General features: G+C 42.8%; 1 protein-coding gene across 2 annotated transcripts in view; it reads left to right on the top strand.

Annotated features, from left to right (window-relative positions):
• Nucleotides 1-11,365, top strand: part of abcb7 (ATP binding cassette subfamily B member 7) — a 41,538-nt gene extending 30,173 nt beyond the window's left edge. For both annotated transcript variants that reach the window (XM_082974995.1, XM_082974994.1), the window contains 3 exons: nt 2,013-2,116; nt 6,688-6,795; nt 8,440-11,365. In XM_082974995.1, the coding sequence (XP_082831121.1) occupies nt 2,013-2,116; nt 6,688-6,795; nt 8,440-8,658 (431 nt within the window). In that variant the 3' untranslated portion in view covers nt 8,659-11,365. The remainder of the gene's footprint in view (nt 1-2,012; nt 2,117-6,687; nt 6,796-8,439) is intronic.
• The last annotated feature ends 9,201 nt before the right edge of the window (nt 11,366-20,566 follow it).

Genomic DNA, 20,566 nt, shown 5'->3' with positions numbered 1-20,566 from the left:
AGAAGGACCAGGAGAGGGACCCAGCCTGGTATCTAGTGGAGAAGGACCAGGAGAGGGACCCAGCCTGGTATCTAGTGGAGAAGGACCAGGAGAGGGACCCAGCCTGGTATCTAGTGGAGAAGGACCAGGAGAGGGACCCAGCCTGGTATCTAGTGGAGAAGGACCAGGAGGGGGACCCAGCCTGGTATCTAGTGGAGAAGGACCAGGAGAGGGACCCAGCCTGGTATCTAGTGGAGAAGGACCAGGAGAGGGACCCAGCCTGGTATCTAGTGGAGAAGGACCAGGAGAGGGACCCAGCCTGGTATCTAGTGGAGAAGGACCAGGAGGGGGACCCAGCCTGGTATCTAGTGGAGAAGGACCAGGAGAGGGACCCAGCCTGGTATCTGGTGGAGAAGGACCAGGAGAGGGACCCAGCCTGGTATCTGGTGGAGAAGGACCAGGAGAGGGACCCAGCCTGGTATCTAGTGGAGAAGGACCAGGAGGGGGACCCAGCCTGGTATCTAGTGGAGAAGGACCAGGAGGGGGCTCCAGCCTGGTATCTAGTGGAGAAGGACCAGGAGAGGGACCCAGCCTGGTATCTAGTGGAGAAGGACCAGGAGGGGGACCCAGCCTGGTATCTAGTGGAGAAGGACCAGGAGAGGGACCCAGCCTGGTATCTAGTGGAGAAGGACCAGGAGAGGGACCCAGCCTGGTATCTAGTGGAGAAGGACCAGGAGAGGGACCCAGCCTGGTATCTAGTGGAGAAGGACCAGGAGGGGGACCCAGCCTGGTATCTAGTGGAGAAGGACCAGGAGAGGGACCCAGCCTGGTATCTGGTGGAGAAGGACCAGGAGAGGGACCCAGCCTGGTATCTAGTGGAGAAGGACCAGGAGAGGGACCCAGCCTGGTATCTAGTGGAGAAGGACCAGGAGGGGGACCCAGCCTGGTATCTAGTGGAGAAGGACCAGGAGGGGGCTCCAGCCTGGTATCTAGTGGAGAAGGACCAGGAGAGGGACCCAGCCTGGTATCTAGTGGAGAAGGACCAGGAGGGGGACCCAGCCTGGTATCTAGTGGAGAAGGACCAGGAGAGGGACCCAGCCTGGTATCTAGTGGAGAAGGACCAGGAGGGGGACCCAGCCTGGTATCTAGTGGAGAAGGACCAGGAGAGGGACCCAGCCTGGTATCTAGTGGAGAAGGACCAGGAGAGGGACCCAGCCTGGTATCTAGTGGAGAAGGACCAGGAGAGGGACCCAGCCTGGTATCTAGTGGAGAAGGACCAGGAGAGGGACCCAGCCTGGTATCTAGTGGAGAAGGACCAGGAGAGGGACCCAGCCTGGTATCTGGTGGAGAAGGACCAGGAGAGGGACCCAGCCTGGTATCTAGTGGAGAAGGACCAGGAGAGGGACCCAGCCTGGTATCTAGTGGAGAAGGACCAGGAGAGGGACCCAGCCTGGTATCTAGTGGAGAAGGACCAGGAGAGGGACCCAGCCTGCTATCTGGTGTTGATGAGGACGTGACTGTAGCTAGAGTTAACATGAGGTCATCAAAGTCCAAGGCTCTGTAGCTCCTAACAGCCAGGCTGTTCTACACTTTCTGTTACTACTGGGGCTTTCCTATATCTACCAGTCTGACTGGTGTAGCTCCTACTGGGGCTTTCTATATCTACCAGTCTGACTGGTGCAGCTCCTACTGGGGCTTTCCTATATCTACCAGTCTGACTGGTGCAGCTCCTACTGGGGCTTTCCTATATCTACCAGTCTGACTGGTGCAGCTCCTACTGGGGCTTTCTATATCTACCAGTCTGACTGGTGCAGCTCCTACTGGGGCTTTCTATATCTACCAGTCTGACTGGTGCAGCTCCTACTGGGGCTTTCTATATCTACCAGTCTGACCTGGTTCTAGATATGCTTCCTGTCCTGTCTGTTGCCTAGTGTGTCAGGACTGCATTATTGACTTGCTGTGTGTGTGTGTGTGTGTGTGTGTGTGTGTGTGTGTGTCAAGACAGCATCATTGACTTGCTGTGTGCGTTTCAGGTGGGGAGAAGCAGCGTGTGGCCATAGCCAGGGCCATACTGAAGAACCCTCCTATACTGCTGTACGATGAAGCTACGTCCTCACTGGACTCTATCACTGAGGAGGTAACACACACACACACACACACACACACACACACACACACTACAGAATCACCTGTTGTCTCTTCTGCAGCTCAACTTACCAACCAACCAATCAACTCCGTAGATGTTAGGGGATTGAAAGAGTACACTGTGCCCTGAAGTTGGAGAGAATAGGCCAAGTGTCCTTTTATAGTTTCATACTGAATTACGTGTATGTTTTTATACTTCCTGTTTCTCTACAACGTTCTAGAACTATTTTATAATAGAATGCAGTAAACAGGTCAATGGAACTCGACCAAAACAATGGAATTGCCATGGAAACGTGTGTGTGTGTGTGTGTGGGGGGGGAGGTCCTGAATCTCCTCGTTGCCCCCCAGCAAAATTAGGCTATTGTTTATGTGTGTGTTTCACACTATGTTGAAGTCAAAATCGGAGTATAATGCTTGTATGGATGTCAACCCTAACACGTGTTCAGCCGTCGTTAACCAATCTGACTACCACCAACGATTTCTGTATGCTAGCTATGCTAACCAGCTTATACGAATGGGAGTTAGCATTTAGCAGTCACTTCTTCTAAACCTGAAAAGTGACAACTTCTACATGTTATGCAGCAGAAACAGCCAAATATATCAAGGATTTTTCTTTATTTTTACTATTTTATACACTAAAATTATTGTGCAGACATCAAAACTATGAAATAACACACATGGAATCATGTAGTAACCAAAAAAGTGTTAAACAAATCAAAATATATTTTATAATTGAGATTCTTCAAAAAGCCTCCCTTCACCTTGATGACAGCTTTGCACACTCTTGGCATTCTCTCAACCAGCTTCACCTGGAATGCTTTTCCAATCGTCTTGTAGGAGATCCCACATATGCTGAGCACTTGTTGGCTGCTTTTCCTTCACTCTGAGTTCCATCTCAAGTGTATGTATGTTATCTATGTATGTATAAACTGTATTCTATACTGTTAGGTTCTGATTTTTCAGAGTAAATAACTCACGGACACAAGAGAAGCTTAACCAAGTTTAATTCTTCCCAAAGGGTCGTTACAGCTGTAATTCAGAACAAAGACATGGCTTCCCCTGGGGTGGTATTCAGACCCCACATTGGGTGGAGTCTCCTCCTCATCTCTAAACACTGCATCCTTCCTGCTAAGCAGGGAACTAAGTGATATGAGCCTTCAATGGGTTCTCCCCTTATCAGTCCCTTATCAGTACTGTCACATGCGTTTTGTTTTCCCTGCACTCAGCCCCTCCCAAGCTTCAATATGGCACCCCTCATGTCTCCTTTGTAACTGATGTTCCTATTCTCTGAGTATAACAATGTTCAAAGTTTACCCCCAGAATCCAACAATACTATTCGACTGCATCTTAGTCTGTTCTGCTCTGACATCGCTCGTCCATATGTATATAGTCTTAATTCATTCCTACTTAGATGTGTGTGTGTGTATTGTGTATATGTTGTGTCATTTGTTATATATTACTGCACTGTCGGAGCTAGAAGCACAAGCATTTCGCTACACCCGCATTAACATCTGCTAGTCACGTGTATGTGACCAATTTGAACATTTTATTTGAAATGGGTTGTCGAGGCCAGGTCATCTGATGCAGCGCTCCATCACTCTCCTTCTTGGTCAAATAGCCCTTACACAGTCTGGAGGTGTGTTGGGTCATTGTCCTGTTGAAAAACAAATGATATTCCCACTAAGCCCAAACCAGATGGGATGGCCTATTGCTGCAGAATGCTGTGGTAGCCATGCTGGTTAAGTGTACCTTGAATACTCAATAAATCACACAGTCATCAGCAAAGCACCATCACACCTCCTCCTCCATGCTTCACGGTGGGAACCACACATGCAGAGATCATCCGTTCACCTACTCTGCGTCTCACAAAGACACGGCGGTTGGAACCAAAAATCAATGGACAGATTTCCATGGGTCTAATGTCCATTGCTCGTTTCTCTTGGCCCAAACAAGTCTCTTCTTCTTATTGGTGTCCTTTAGTAGTGGTTTCTTTGCAGAAATTCGAAGGCCTGATTCACGCAGTCTCCTCTGAACAGTTGATATTGAAATGTCTATTACTAGAACTCTGTGAAGCATTTATTTGGGCTGCAATTTCTGAGGCTGCTAACTCTAATAAACTTATCCTCTGCAGCAGAGGTAACTCTGGGTCTTCCTTTCCTGTGACGATCCTCATGAGAGCCAGTTTCATCATAGCGCTTGATGGTTTTTGCGACTGCTCTTGAAGAAACTTTCAAAGTCCTTGAAATTTTCTACATTGACTGACCTTCATGTCTTAGAGTAATGATGGACTGACGTTTCTCTTTGCTTATTTGAGCTGTTCTTGCCATAATATGGACTTGGTCTTTTACCAAATAGGGCTATCTTCTGTATACCACCCCTACCTTGTCACAACACAACTTATTGGCTAAAACGCATTAAGAAGGAAAGAAATCCTCAAATGTAACTTTTTTAACCTCTCTAGGGTAGGTGGCACCAAATCGTCCCACCTACGTAACAGCCAGTGTAATCCCGTGGCGCGTTATTCAAAAACCTGAAAAATGCTATAACTTAAATTTCTCAAACATATTACTATTTTACACCATTTTAAAGACAAGACTCTCGTTAATCTAACCACACTGTCCGATTTCAAAAAGGCTTTACAACGAAAGCAAAACATTAGATTATGTCAGCAGAGTACCCAGCCAGAAATAATCAGACACCCATTTTTCAAGCTAGCATATGTCACATAAACCCAAACCACAGCTAAATGCAGCACTAACCTTTGATCTTCATCAGATGACAACCCTAGGACATTATGTTATACAATACATGCATGTTTTGTTCAATCAAGTTCATATTTATATCAAAAACCAGCTTTTTACATTAGCATGTGACTAGCATGTGACTAGCATTCCCACCGAACACTGCCGGTGAATTTACTAAATTACTCACGATAAACGTTCACAAAAAGCATAACAATTATTTTAAGAATTATAGATACAGAACTCCTCTATGCACTCTATGTCCGATTTTAAAATAGCTTTTCGGTGAAAGCACATTTTGCAATATTCTCAGTAGATGGCCCGGCATCACAGGGCTAGCTATTTAGACACCCAGCAAGTTTAGCACTCACCAAAGTCAGATTTACTATAAGAAAAATGTTATTACCTTTGCTGTCTTCGTCAGAATGCACTCCCAGGACTTCTACTTCAATAACAAATGTTGGTTTGGTTCAAAATAATCCATAGTTATATCCAAACAGCGGCGTTTTGTTCGTGCGTTCAAGACACTATCCGAAAGGGTAAATAAGGGTGACGAGCATGGCGCAATTCGTGGCAAAAAAATTCTAAATATTCCATTACTGTACTTCGAATCATGTCAACCGCTGTTTAAAATCAATTTTTATGCCATTTTTCTCATAAAAAAGCGATAATATTCCGACCGGGAATCTGCGTTTAGGTAAACAGACGAAAGAAAATAAAGCATTCGGTCGACTCGGGCACACGCCTAAGCCCATAGTACTCTGATCGGCCACTTGCCAAAAGCGATAATGTGTTTCAGCCAGAGGCTGCCTCGATATCGTTCAGCTTTTTCCCGGGCTCTGAGAGCCTATGGGAGCCGTAGGAAGTGTCACGTTAGAGCAAAGATCCTCAGTCTTCAATAAAGAGCCAAGATGAAACACAACTTGTCAGACAGACCACTTCCTGCATGGAATCTTCTCAGGTTTTGGCCTGCCATTTGAGTTCTGTTATACTCACAGACACCATTCAAACAGTTTTAGAAACTTTAGGGTGTTTTCTATCCAAAGCCAATAATTATATGCATATTCTAGTTACTGGGCAGGAGTAGTAACCAGATTAAATCGGGTACGTTTTTTTATCCGGCCGTGTCAATACTGCCCCCTAGCCCTAACAGGTTAACACGGCACACCTGTTCATTGAAATGCATTCCAGGTGACTACCTCATGAAGCTGGTTGAGAGAATGCCAAGCGTGTGCAAAGCTGTCATCAAGGCAAAGGGTGGCTACTTTTGAAGAATCTCAAATATAAAATCTATTTTGATTTGTTTAACACTTTTTTTGGTTACTACATGATTCCATATGTGTTATTTCATAGTTTTGATCTCTTCACTATTATTCTACAATGTAGAAAATAGTACAAATAAAGAAAAACCCTTGAATGAGTAGGTGTCAACTTTTGACTGGTGTACTGTACATAAATCATTAAGGATTTGACGAATATCCACTTTGTTTGGTCAGATTTGTTGACTGTGTGCCAATCGGGTCAATGGAATATCTGTGTTCCATTTAACTCCTTAACAGCATCTATACTTGATTTTCCTGTGTTTCTCTTAGGCATTCTAGAACTATTTCTAATATTTGATATTCCTCTGTTCTGGAACCTTCTAGAACTATTTCTAACACTTGATGTCCCTGTGTTCTGGAACCTTCTAGAACTATTTCTAACACTTGATGTCCCTGTGTTCTGGAACCTTCTAGAACTATTTCTAACACTTGATGTCCCTGTGTTGTAAACTGTTTTAGAACTATTTCTAATACTTCATGGTGATTCTGTGTACTTCTAGAACATTCTTAATTCCATGAAGGGTCTGGTCCAGGACCGGACGTCGGTGTTCATCGCTCACAGACTGTCCACCATCGTAGACGCAGACGAGATCATCGTACTCAACAAGGTAAGACTACCTTCTCATAGTGATGTGTCCAGAGAGGGAGCTTAAAGACGTCCTCCAGTGATCTACTTTAGTCAACCTGCAGTCCTGTATTTAATTAAAGTATAGGCTACATTGGCCTAGATTTTTAAATCATATTGAAATACATTTCATGTTTATTCAACAAGTCTATTTTGCTAATTGTAGGCTAGTTTCTGTAATTTTTGCCTCAATATATTTCATGATGTGTAACGTGTGCACAATGATTTAGCGCGTCCTTATAGGATAGGCCAATCATTACAATACGCTGCCTCAATGTTACTTAGAGGAGAGACTGGGGACTGGAGAGGGGAGAGAGACTGGGGACTGGAGAGGGGAGAGAGACTGGGGACTGGAGAGGGGAGAGAGACTGGGGACTGGAGAGGGGAGAGAGACTGGGGACTGGAGAGGGGAGAGAGACTGGGGACTGGAGAGGGGAGAGAGACTGGGGACTGGAGAGGGGAGAGAGACTGGGGACTGGAGAGGGGAGAGAGACTGGAGAGGGGAGAGAGACTGGAGAGGGGAGAGAGACTGGAGAGGGGAGAGAGACTGGAGAGGGGAGAGAGACTGGAGAGGGGAGAGAGACTGGAGAGGGGAGAGAGACTGGAGAGGGGAGAGAGACTGGAGAGGGGAGAGAGACTGGAGAGGGGAGAGAGACTGGAGAGGGGAGAGAGACTGGAGAGGGGAGAGAGACTGGAGAGGGGAGAGAGACTGGAGAGGGGAGAGAGACTGGAGAGGGGAGAGAGACTGGAGAGGGGAGAGAGACTGGAGAGGGGAGAGAGACTGGAGAGGGGAGAGAGACTGGAGAGGGGAGAGAGACTGGAGAGGGGAGAGAGACTGGAGAGGGGAGAGAGACTGGAGAGGGGAGAGAGACTGGAGAGGGGAGAGAGACTGGAGAGGGGAGAGAGACTGGAGAGGGGAGAGAGACTGGAGAGGGGAGAGAGACTGGAGAGGGGAGAGAGACTGGAGAGGGGAGAGAGACTGGAGAGGGGAGAGAGACTGGAGAGGGGAGAGAGACTGGAGAGGGGAGAGAGACTGGAGAGGGGAGAGAGACTGGAGAGGGGAGAGAGACTGGAGAGGGGAGAGAGACTGGAGAGGGGAGAGAGACTGGAGAGGGGAGAGAGACTGGAGAGGGGAGAGAGACTGGAGAGGGGAGAGAGACTGGAGAGGGGAGAGAGACTGGAGAGGGGAGAGAGACTGGAGAGGGGAGAGAGACTGGGGACTGGAGAGGGGAGAGAGACTGGGGAGAGAGACTGGGGACCGCAGAGGGGAGGGCGGGGAGAGAGACTGGGGACCGCAGAGGGGAGAGAGACTGGGGACCGGAGAGGGGAGGTGGAGGGGGGGGGTGCTGCTGCTGGCCGTGTGTGAGAGCGCGTGCTTGTCAGTAGAGAACAGTAGCGTGAGGCGTTTGGTGTGGAGAGTTTCAGAGAGAAGGAGAGTTGACTCGTTCTTCACTGTGGACTCGATATTAACATTCATTCTGTATGTCTCCCATTCAATACTGCATTCTGTGTCAAAGTCCTTTTTACACGGGACTTTAGTCTGACTAATCCTCTCTGTCTCCCCCTCTCTGTCTCCCCCTCTCTGTCTCCCCCTCTCTGTCTCCCCCCCCCCCTCCTCCTCCTCCAGGGTAAGATAGCAGAGCGAGGGGACCACCATTCTCTCCTGGCTACTCCAGGCTCTCTCTATGCTGATCTGTGGAACACTCAGAACAGTAAGATACTGAACAGTAAGAACAGCCCATTGGAGCTGCAGCCAGAGAGGCTCAGCCAGAAGGAGGAGGAGCGGAAGAAACTACAGGAGGAGATCATGAACAGTGTTAAGGGCTGTGGGAACTGCTCCTGCTGAGGAGAGACAAGGACAGGAGGTGCCACCTCCCTCAATACCTGTCCTCCCTTACTCCTCCATCCACTGACAGCCTGCACTCAGTACTTTACACCTCTCTCCCATCTCACCCCTGCCACGCCAAGACCCTCCCCCTTGCTCCTCCTGAGAAGGCGATTGGTGCCTGAAGAGGAGACTGAGGAGAAAGGCTGTCTGCCATTGGCTAATGTCCACAGAGAGGCAATGTTAGTCTGCCAATCCTCAGCTCAAACCATGCATAAGAGACCTTGTATAGGATGACATCATGTTGTCTGTTTTCATTCTGAAGATCTGTACCAAATGTCACCCTACACTCTATAGTCCCTGGTCTGAAGTAGTGCACTATATAGGGGAAAGGGTGCCTTTTTGGGATGAAAGCGGAGGTATTTCTGACAGCGTTCTCCTGTAGGAAGATGGATGCCTTGATGTTGATTTTAATACATTTTTAACTAGTTCTTCCATATTGTTGGGAAGTCTAGGTAGGTGTTTTTATATTTTAAGGATTTGTAAATATCTCTATATCAGGAATAAAAGGCTTATGACTAAAACTAGACACGCATTGTCCAGGTATATCTATCGCTATAAAATGACCTTTTCTCAAAAATAATCTTTACTTGGGTTCAGTCATTTAGGTTTCACCAAGAACAGGAAGCGCACACGCCTCCCTAAAGATAATTTATTACAAATAATTAATATTAGACTTCATCCTTCATAGCTCTGTTTTATTGAGTAGAGATCTTTATCAGAGAACATGACTTGTCAGGAACATCTAGTATGTTGAACACCTGGCTGGCTGGCTGTTGAAGACCTGGCTGGCTGGCTGGCTGGCTGTTGAAGGCTGGCTGGCTGTTGAAGACTGGCTGGCTGGCTGTTGAAGACCTGGCTGGCTGGCTGGCTGTTGAAGACCTGGCTGGCCGGCTGGCTGTTGAAGACCTGGCTGGCTGTTGAAGACTGGCTGGCTGACTGGCTGGCTGTTGAAGACCTGGCTGGCTGTTGAAGACCTGGCTGGCTGGCTGACTGGCTGGCTGTTGAAGACCTGGCTGGCTGTTGAAGACCTGGCTGGCTGTTGAAGGCTGGCTGGCTGTTGAAGGCTGGCTGTTGAAGACCTGGCTGGCTGGCTGGCTGTAGTTGTAGTTCTTGACTGAAGAGCCCTATCTGTTTTAATGGAAGGTGTATTGGTACGCGTGTTGTTAGGCCAATAACCAAATGCATCCTTTTAACACCGGCTCCCAGGGCATTATCACTTTTATACAACGAGTTACCAACCTACTGAAATAACGTTTTTTAATGAAAATATATAAATCATTATTTCCATGAATTCATTCATACTATTTCATCCTTCCATGAGAGCCCCGACACAATCTACTACCCGAGCCGGCTGGTCGTTCGATCGGTTCTTATCCCTTGCTTGCTAGCTAGCCAACTACAGCTAACTTACTGTCACGTCAAACCGTGCACACAGAATAACAGCAAAGTAGCTGCATTTGTTTAAGCTGTTTTCTAGAGACATTTATTTGGGTTCATCCATATCAATGAGCTAATGAGGCACGATTTTACCTGGCGTAGAAAATGTACTCTCTCATCAGGACACTGTTGTTCAGAGGAGCCAGCCACAATCACTTCAAACTGAAGATGGAAAGACTGCAAACCAGCTGCACTTCATTTCACTTGACCTTTTTTCAATTGACGTTTCTTCGTATATATCCATAAACATGCTGATTTCATGATTTCGACTGGCTGAAAAATGCTGCCTGTCTGTCTTGTCCCGACTCGTTTGTTACTATGGGACAGATAGAGATCGAATCTGAATATTGAAATGTTGCAAATGCCAGAGAAACAAAAGTTTTTAACAAATGTCCACTGTTGAAAACTAAATGTTAGTCTTAAAGAAATATGAGATAATATCTAGATGATTTTTATAGTGGAGATCAAGATTATAAATTGCCTGGCTGGGCTGACGAGACAGTGGATTGCGCAGTCCGATGGAACAGAGTAAATAGGCTTTTTAACGTCATAGATTTAGCCAGTGGTAACTTCTGGAATAGACACCGGCTGGAATCTGGTTTTAATTTAGGCCAACCACACAGCCACCCACACAGCCAGCCACCCACACAGCCAGGCACCCACACAGCCAGCCACCCACACAGCCACCCACACAGCCACCCACACAGCCAGCCACCCACACAGCCAGGCACCCACACAGCCAACCACACAGCCAACCACACAGCCAACAACACAGCCAACCACAATCACTTCAAATTAATTTGGGCGTAGACCCACCCGTTTGTATAATACTAGGTTGATCACAGCCTTTTTGAGTTTTGAATAAAGCTAATCTGAAAAAGCTGAGGACATACTATTCACAATTTAATTTCTACCTTTTTTACTAAAACTTATTATGGTGTCTTTTGGATTGTCTAACAACCTATGTTCTAGATTTAAAGATCGTCTGACAATGTTCTGATATTCACATGGGTTTTGGTATTGCCTTGTTGTTTGAGGGTCATTTCTCATGTTGTGGTCGTGTACAGTTCGTTAGAGCAGAATACTAGTTGGGCTTGTTGTACAGCAGTAATGTAATATGTATAATTCTATGAAAGACATTGGGCTTTTTGTGTGATAACCTGAATAAAGAGCAGTGACATTATATTGCCTATGATCTGTCAGTCAATAAAGGGGATGTCTTTCTTAATTGTGTGTGTGTGTGTGTGGACCGATCATTCAAGACGATTTGGGTCAATGTAGGATTTCCCTTGAATGAAACAGCTGTTATTTTAGTCTGTTTGATCAGGTGACATCATGCCCCCAACGTTCTGTCCCCGAATGAACTCTTAACTGTGAGGTGAAAGGTCAGGCTGAGGTTTGTAACCCCCACAAACCCTAACCCTCCCTGTCCCCTGCTGGGGGATAATTAGGGGATCTAGCTCACCACCATATAGAGCAGTGATATTCAACTCTGACCCTACGAGGTCCAGAGTACTGCTGGGGGATAATTGGGGGATCTAGCTCACCACCATATAGAGCAGTGATATTCAACTCTGACCCTACGAGGTCCAGAGTACTGCTGGGGGATCTAGCTCACCACCATATAGACCAGGGGTAATTCAACTCTGACCCTACGAGGTCCAGAGTACTGCTGGGGGATCTAGCTCACCACCATATAGACCAGGGGTAATTCAACTCTGACCCTACGAGGTCCAGAGTACTGCTGGGGGATCTAGCTCACCACCATATAGACCAGGGGTAATTCAACTCTGACCCTACGAGGTCCAGAGTACTGCTGGGGGATCTAGCTCACCACCATATAGACCAGGGGTAATTCAACTCTGACCCTACGAGGTCCAGAGTACTGCTGGGGGATCTAGCTCACCACCATATAGACCAGGGGTAATTCAACTCTGACCCTACGAGGTCCAGAGTACTGCTGGGGGATCTAGCTCACCACCATATAGACCAGGCGTAATTCAACTCTGACCCTACGAGGTCCAGAGTACTGCTGGGGGATCTAGCTCACCACCATATAGACCAGGGGTAATTCAACTCTGACCCTACGAGGTCCAGAGTACTGCTGGGGGATCTAGCTCACCACCATATAGACCAGGGGTAATTCAACTCTGACCCTACGAGGTCCAGAGTACTGCTGGTTTTCTGTTCTACCTGATAATTATTTGTACACACCTGGTGTCCCAGGTCTACATCAGTCCCTGATCAGAGGGGAACAATGAAAAAACGCTGTGGAACTGGCTTGCAGGTCCAGAGTTGAGTTTGAGGGATCTAGTTCATTATTCATTGGGTCTTCTATGGATAACACACCAGCCATTCTGTATGGTTCCTCCTCTCTACCAGTCCAGTTTCCTTGGTGATGCCACGGGGCGGCGAGATCCTTCCTCCTTCCAATGTTCCTGATTTATAGTTTATATATATATATATTATATTTATATAGTTTATAGTTCATATTCTCCCCAGTTTATAGTTCATATTCTCCCCAGTTTATAGTTCATAGTCTCCCCAGTTTATAGTTCATAGTCTCCCCAGTTTATAGTTCATAGTCTCCCCAGTTTATAGTTCATAGTCTCCCCAGTTTATAGTTCATATTCTCCCCATAGTCTCCCCAGTTTATAGTTCATATTCTCCCCAGTTTATAGTTCATATTCTCCCCAGTTTATAGTTCATATTCTCCCCAGTTTATAGTTCATATTCTCCCCAGTTTATAGTTCATATTCTCCCCATAGTCTCCCCAGTTTATAGTTCATATTCTCCCCATAGTCTCCCCAGTTTATAGTTTATATTCTCCCCTGTTTATAGTTCATATTCTCCCCAGTTTATAGTTCATATTCTCCCCAGTTTATAGTTCATTGTCTCCCCAGTTTATAGTTCATATTCTCCCCAGTTTATAGTTTATATTCTCCCCATATTCTCCCCGGTTTATAGTTCATATTCTCCCCAGTTTATAGTTTATATTCTCCCCATAGTCTCCCCATATTCTCCCCAGTTTATAGTTAATATTCTCCCCATAGTCTCCCCAGTTTATAGTTCATATTCTCTCCAGTTTATAGTTCATAGTCTCCCCAGTTTATAGTTCATATTCTCCCCAGTTTACAGTTCATATTCTCCCCAGTTTACAGTTCATATTCTCCCCAATTTATAGTTCATATTCTCCCCAGTTTATAGTTCATATTCTCCCCAGTTTATAGTTCATATTCTCCCCATATTCTCCCCAGTTTATAGTTCATATTCTCCCCAGTTTACAGTTCATATTCTCCCCATAGTCTCCCCATATTCTCCCCAGTTTATAGTTCATATTCTCCCCATAGTCTCCCCATATTCTCCCCAATTTATAGTTCATATTCTCCCCATATTCTCCCCAGTTTATAGTTCATAGCCTCCCCAGTTTATAGTTCATATTCTCCCCATAGTCTCCCCAGTTTATAGTTCATATTCTCCCCAGTTTATAGTTCATATTCTCCCCAGTTTATAGTTCATAGGCTCCCCAGTTTATAGTTCATATTCTCCCCAGTTTATAGTTCCTATTCTCCCCAGTTTATAGTTCATAGTCTCCGCAATTTATAGTTCATTTTCTCCCCAGTTTATAGTTCATATTCTCCCAATATTCTCCCCAGATTATAGTTCATATTCTCCCCAGTTTATTGTTCATATTCTCCCCAATTTATAGTTCATATTCTCCCCAGTTTATAGTTCATATTCTCCCCAGTTTATAGTTCATAGTCTCCCCAATTTATAGTTCATATTCTCCCCACTTTATAGTTCATATTCTCCCCATATTCTCCCCAGATTATAGTTCATATTCTCCCCAGTTTATTGTTCATATTCTCCCCATAGTCTCCCCAGTTTATAGTTCATATTCTCCCCAGTTTATAGTTCATATTCTCCCCAGTTTATAGTTCATAGTCTCCCCAATTTATAGTTCATATTCTCCCCAGTTTATAGTTCATATTCTCCCCATATTCTCCCCAGATTATAGTTCATATTCTCCCCAGTTTATTGTTCATATTCTCCCCAGTTTATAGTTCATATTCTCCCCAGTTTATAGTTCATATTCTCCCCAGTTTATATTTCATATTCTCCCCAGTTTATAGTTCATATTCTCCCCAGTTTATAGTTCATAGTCTCCCCAGTTTATAGTTCTTATTCTCCCCAGTTTATAGTTCATATTCTCCCCAGTTTATAGTTCATATTGTCCCCAGTTTATAGTTCATATTCTCCCCAGTTTATAGTTCATATTGTCCCCAGTTTATAGTTCATATTCTCCCCAGTTTATAGTTCTTATTCTCCCCAGTTTATAGTTCATATTCTCCCCAGTTTATAGTTCATATTCTCACCAGTTTATACTTCATATTCTCCCCATATTCTCCCCAATTTATAATTCATATTCTCCCCAGTTTATAGTTCATATTCTCCCCAGTTTATAGTTCATATTCTCCCCAGTTTATAGTTCATATTCTCCCCAGTTTATATTTCATATTCTCCCCAGTTTATAGTTCATATTCTCCCCAGTTTATAGTTCATAGTCTCCCCAGTGTATAGTTCATATTCTCCCCATATTCTCCCCAGATTATAGTTCATATTCTCCCCAGTTTATTGTTCATATTCTCCCCATAGTCTCCCCAGTTTATAGTTCATATTCTCCCCAGTTTATAGTTCATATTCTCCCCAGTTTATAGTTCATATTCTCCCCAGTTTATAGTTCATAGGCTCCCCAGTTTATAGTTCATATTCTCCCCAGTTTATAGTTCCTATTCTCCCCAGTTTATAGTTCATAGTCTCCGCAATTTATAGTTCATTTTCTCCCCAGTTTATAGTTCATATTCTCCCAATATTCTCCCCAGATTATAGTTCATATTCTCCCCAGTTTATTGTTCATATTCTCCCCAGTTTATAGTTCATATTCTCCCCAGTTTATAGTTCATATTCTCCCCAGTTTATAGTTCATAGTCTCCCCAATTTATAGTTCATATTCTCCCCAGTTTATAGTTCATATTCTCCCCATATTCTCCCCAGATTATAGTTCATATTCTCCCCAGTTTATTGTTCATATTCTCCCCATAGTCTCCCCAGTTTATAGTTCATATTCTCCCCATTTTATAGTTCATATTCTCCCCAGTTTATAGTTCATAGTCTCCCCAATTTATAGTTCATATTCTCCCCAGTTTATAGTTCATATTCTCCCCATATTCTCCCCAGATTATAGTTCATATTCTCCCCAGTTTATAGTTCATATTCTCCCCAGTTTATAGTTCATATTCTCCCCAGTTTATAGTTCATATTCTCCCCAGTTTATATTTCATATTCTCCCCAGTTTATAGTTCATATTCTCCCCAGTTTATAGTTCATAGTCTCCCCAGTTTATAGTTCATAGTCTCCCCAGTGTATAGTTCATATTCTCCCCATATTCTCCCCAGATTATAGTTCATATTCTCCCCAGTTTATTGTTCATATTCTCCCCATAGTCTCCCCAGTTTATAGTTCATATTCTCCCCAGTTTATAGTTCATATTCTCCCCAGTTTATAGTTCATATTCTCCCCAGTTTATAGTTCATAGGCTCCCCAGTTTATAGTTCATATTCTCCCCAGTTTATAGTTCCTATTCTCCCCAGTTTATAGTTCATAGTCTCCGCAATTTATAGTTCATTTTCTCCCCAGTTTATAGTTCATATTCTCCCCAGTTTATAGTTCATAGGCTCCCCAGTTTATAGTTCATATTCTCCCCAGTTTATAGTTCCTATTCTCCCCAGTTTATAGTTCATAGTCTCCGCAATTTATAGTTCATTTTCTCCCCAGTTTATAGTTCATATTCTCCCAATATTCTCCCCAGATTATAGTTCATATTCTCCCCAGTTTATTGTTCATATTCTCCCCAGTTTATAGTTCATATTCTCCCCAGTTTATAGTTCATATTCTCCCCAGTTTATAGTTCATAGTCTCCCCAATTTATAGTTCATATTCTCCCCACTTTATAGTTCATATTCTCCCCATATTCTCCCCAGATTATAGTTCATATTCTCCCCAGTTTATTGTTCATATTCTCCCCATAGTCTCCCCAGTTTATAGTTTATATTCTCCCCAGTTTATAGTTCATATTCTCCCCAGTTTATAGTTCATAGTCTCCCCAATTTATAGTTCATATTCTCCCCAGTTTATAGTTCATATTCTCCCCATATTCTCCCCAGATTATAGTTCATATTCTCCCCAGTTTATTGTTCATATTCTCCCCAGTTTATAGTTCATATTCTCCCCAGTTTATAGTTCATATTCTCCCCAGTTTATATTTCATATTCTCCCCAGTTTATAGTTCATATTCTCCCCAGTTTATAGTTCATAGTCTCCCCAGTTTATAGTTCTTATTCTCCCCAGTTTATAGTTCATATTCTCCCCAGTTTATAGTTCATATTGTCCCCAGTTTATAGTTCATATTCTCCCCAGTTTATAGTTCATATTGTCCCCAGTTTATAGTTCATATTCTCCCCAGTTTATAGTTCTTATTCTCCCCAGTTTATAGTTCATATTCTCCCCAGTTTATAGTTCATATTCTCACCAGTTTATACTTCATATTCTCCCCATATTCTCCCCAATTTATAATTCATATTCTCCCCAGTTTATAGTTCATATTCTCCCCAGTTTATAGTTCATATTCTCCCCAGTTTATAGTTCATATTCTCCCCAGTTTATATTTCATATTCTCCCCAGTTTATAGTTCATATTCTCCCCAGTTTATAGTTCATAGTCTCCCCAGTGTATAGTTCATATTCTCCCCATATTCTCCCCAGATTATAGTTCATATTCTCCCCAGTTTATTGTTCATATTCTCCCCATAGTCTCCCCAGTTTATAGTTCATATTCTCCCCAGTTTATAGTTCATATTCTCCCCAGTTTATAGTTCATATTCTCCCCAGTTTATAGTTCATAGGCTCCCCAGTTTATAGTTCATATTCTCCCCAGTTTATAGTTCCTATTCTCCCCAGTTTATAGTTCATAGTCTCCGCAATTTATAGTTCATTTTCTCCCCAGTTTATAGGTCATATTCTCCCAATATTCTCCCCAGATTATAGTTCATATTCTCCCCAGTTTATTGTTCATATTCTCCCCAGTTTATAGTTCATATTCTCCCCAGTTTATAGTTCATATTCTCCCCAGTTTATAGTTCATAGTCTCCCCAATTTATAGTTCATATTCTCCCCAGTTTATAGTTCATATTCTCCCCATATTCTCCCCAGATTATAGTTCATATTCTCCCCAGTTTATTGTTCATATTCTCCCCATAGTCTCCCCAGTTTATAGTTCATATTCTCCCCATTTTATAGTTCATATTCTCCCCAGTTTATAGTTCATAGTCTCCCCAATTTATAGTTCATATTCTCCCCAGTTTATAGTTCATATTCTCCCCATATTCTCCCCAGATTATAGTTCATATTCTCCCCAGTTTATAGTTCATATTCTCCCCAGTTTATAGTTCATATTCTCCCCAGTTTATAGTTCATATTCTCCCCAGTTTATATTTCATATTCTCCCCAGTTTATAGTTCATATTCTCCCCAGTTTATAGTTCATAGTCTCCCCAGTTTATAGTTCATAGTCTCCCCAGTGTATAGTTCATATTCTCCCCATATTCTCCCCAGATTATAGTTCATATTCTCCCCAGTTTATTGTTCATATTCTCCCCATAGTCTCCCCAGTTTATAGTTCATATTCTCCCCAGTTTATAGTTCATATTCTCCCCAGTTTATAGTTCATATTCTCCCCAGTTTATAGTTCATAGGCTCCCCAGTTTATAGTTCATATTCTCCCCAGTTTATAGTTCCTATTCTCCCCAGTTTATAGTTCATAGTCTCCGCAATTTATAGTTCATTTTCTCCCCAGTTTATAGTTCATATTCTCCCAATATTCTCCCCAGATTATAGTTCATATTCTCCCCAGTTTATTGTTCATATTCTCCCCAGTTTATAGTTCATATTCTCCCCATAGTCTCCCCAGTTTATAGTTCATATTCTCCCCAGTTTATAATTCATATTCTCCCCAGTTTATAGTTCATATTCTGCCCCGGTTTATAGTTCATATTCTCCCCAGTTTATAGTTCATATTCTCCCCAGTTTATAGTTCATATTCTCCCCAATTTATAGTTCATTTTCTCCCCAGTTTATAGTTCATATTCTCCCAATATTCTCCCCAGATTATAGTTCATATTCTCCCCAGTTTATTGTTCATATTCTCCCCAGTTTATAGTTCATATTCTCCCCATATTCTCCCCAGATTATAGTTCATATTCTCCCCAGTTTATTGTTCATATTCTCCCCAGTTTATAGTTCATATTCTCCCCAGTTTATAGTTCATATCCTCCCCAGTTTATATTTCATATTCTCCCCAGTTTATAGTTCATATTCTCCCCAGTTTATAGTTCATAGTCTCCCCAGTTTATAGTTCTTATTCTCCCCAGTTTATAGTTCATATTCTCCCCAGTTTAAAGTTCATATTGTCCCCAGTTTATAGTTCATATTCTCCCCAGTTTATAGTTCATATTGTCCCCAGTTTATAGTTCATATTCTCCCCAGTTTATAGTTCTTATTCTCCCCAGTTTATAGTTCATATTCTCCCCAGTTTATAGTTCATATTCTCACCAGTTTATACTTCATATTCTCCCCATATTCTCCCCAATTTATAATTCATATTCTCCCCAGTTTATAGTTCATATTCTCCCCAGTTTATAGTTCATATTCTCCCCAGTTTATAGTTCATATTCTCCCCAGTTTATATTTCATATTCTCCCCAGTTTATAGTTCATATTCTCCCCAGTTTATAGTTCATAGTCTCCCCAGTGTATAGTTCATATTCTCCCCATATTCTCCCCAATTTATAATTCATATTCTCCCCAGTTTATAGTTCATATTCTCCCCAGTTTATAGTTCATATTCTCCCCAGTTTATAGTTCATATTCTCCCCAGTTTATATTTCATATTCTCCCCAGTTTATAGTTCATATTCTCCCCAGTTTATAGTTCATAGTCTCCCCAGTGTATAGTTCATATTCTCCCCATATTCTCCCCAGATTATAGTTCATATTCTCCCCAGTTTATTGTTCATATTCTCCCCATAGTCTCCCCAGTTTATAGTTCATATTCTCCCCAGTTTATAGTTCATATTCTCCCCAGTTTATAGTTCATATTCTCCCCAGTTTATAGTTCATAGGCTCCCCAGTTTATAGTTCATATTCTCCCCAGTTTATAGTTCCTATTCTCCCCAGTTTATAGTTCATAGTCTCCGCAATTTATAGTTCATTTTCTCCCCAGTTTATAGTTCATATTCTCCCAATATTCTCCCCAGATTATAGTTCATATTCTCCCCAGTTTATTGTTCATATTCTCCCCAGTTTATAGTTCATATTCTCCCCAGTTTATAGTTCATATTCTCCCCAGTTTATAGTTCATAGTCTCCCCAATTTATAGTTCATATTCTCCCCAGTTTATAGTTCATATTCTCCCCATATTCTCCCCAGATTATAGTTCATATTCTCCCCAGTTTATTGTTCATATTCTCCCCATAGTCTCCCCAGTTTATAGTTCATATTCTCCCCATTTTATAGTTCATATTCTCCCCAGTTTATAGTTCATAGTCTCCCCAATTTATAGTTCATATTCTCCCCAGTTTATAGTTCATATTCTCCCCATATTCTCCCCAGATTATAGTTCATATTCTCCCCAGTTTATAGTTCATATTCTCCCCAGTTTATAGTTCATATTCTCCCCAGTTTATAGTTCATATTCTCCCCAGTTTATATTTCATATTCTCCCCAGTTTATAGTTCATATTCTCCCCAGTTTATAGTTCATAGTCTCCCCAGTTTATAGTTCATAGTCTCCCCAGTGTATAGTTCATATTCTCCCCATATTCTCCCCAGATTATAGTTCATATTCTCCCCAGTTTATTGTTCATATTCTCCCCATAGTCTCCCCAGTTTATAGTTCATATTCTCCCCAGTTTATAGTTCATATTCTCCCCAGTTTATAGTTCATATTCTCCCCAGTTTATAGTTCATAGGCTCCCCAGTTTATAGTTCATATTCTCCCCAGTTTATAGTTCCTATTCTCCCCAGTTTATAGTTCATAGTCTCCGCAATTTATAGTTCATTTTCTCCCCAGTTTATAGTTCATATTCTCCCAATATTCTCCCCAGATTATAGTTCATATTCTCCCCAGTTTATTGTTCATATTCTCCCCAGTTTATAGTTCATATTCTCCCCATAGTCTCCCCAGTTTATAGTTCATATTCTCCCCAGTTTATAATTCATATTCTCCCCAGTTTATAGTTCATATTCTGCCCCGGTTTATAGTTCATATTCTCCCCAGTTTATAGTTCATATTCTCCCCAGTTTATAGTTCATATTCTC

This window comes from Salmo salar, chromosome 05, assembly GCF_965601325.2.
Source record: "Salmo salar chromosome 05, fSalSal1, whole genome shotgun sequence".
Lineage (NCBI taxonomy): Eukaryota > Metazoa > Chordata > Actinopteri > Salmoniformes > Salmonidae > Salmo > Salmo salar.
This window is presented reverse-complemented; position numbering and strand designations above follow the sequence as displayed.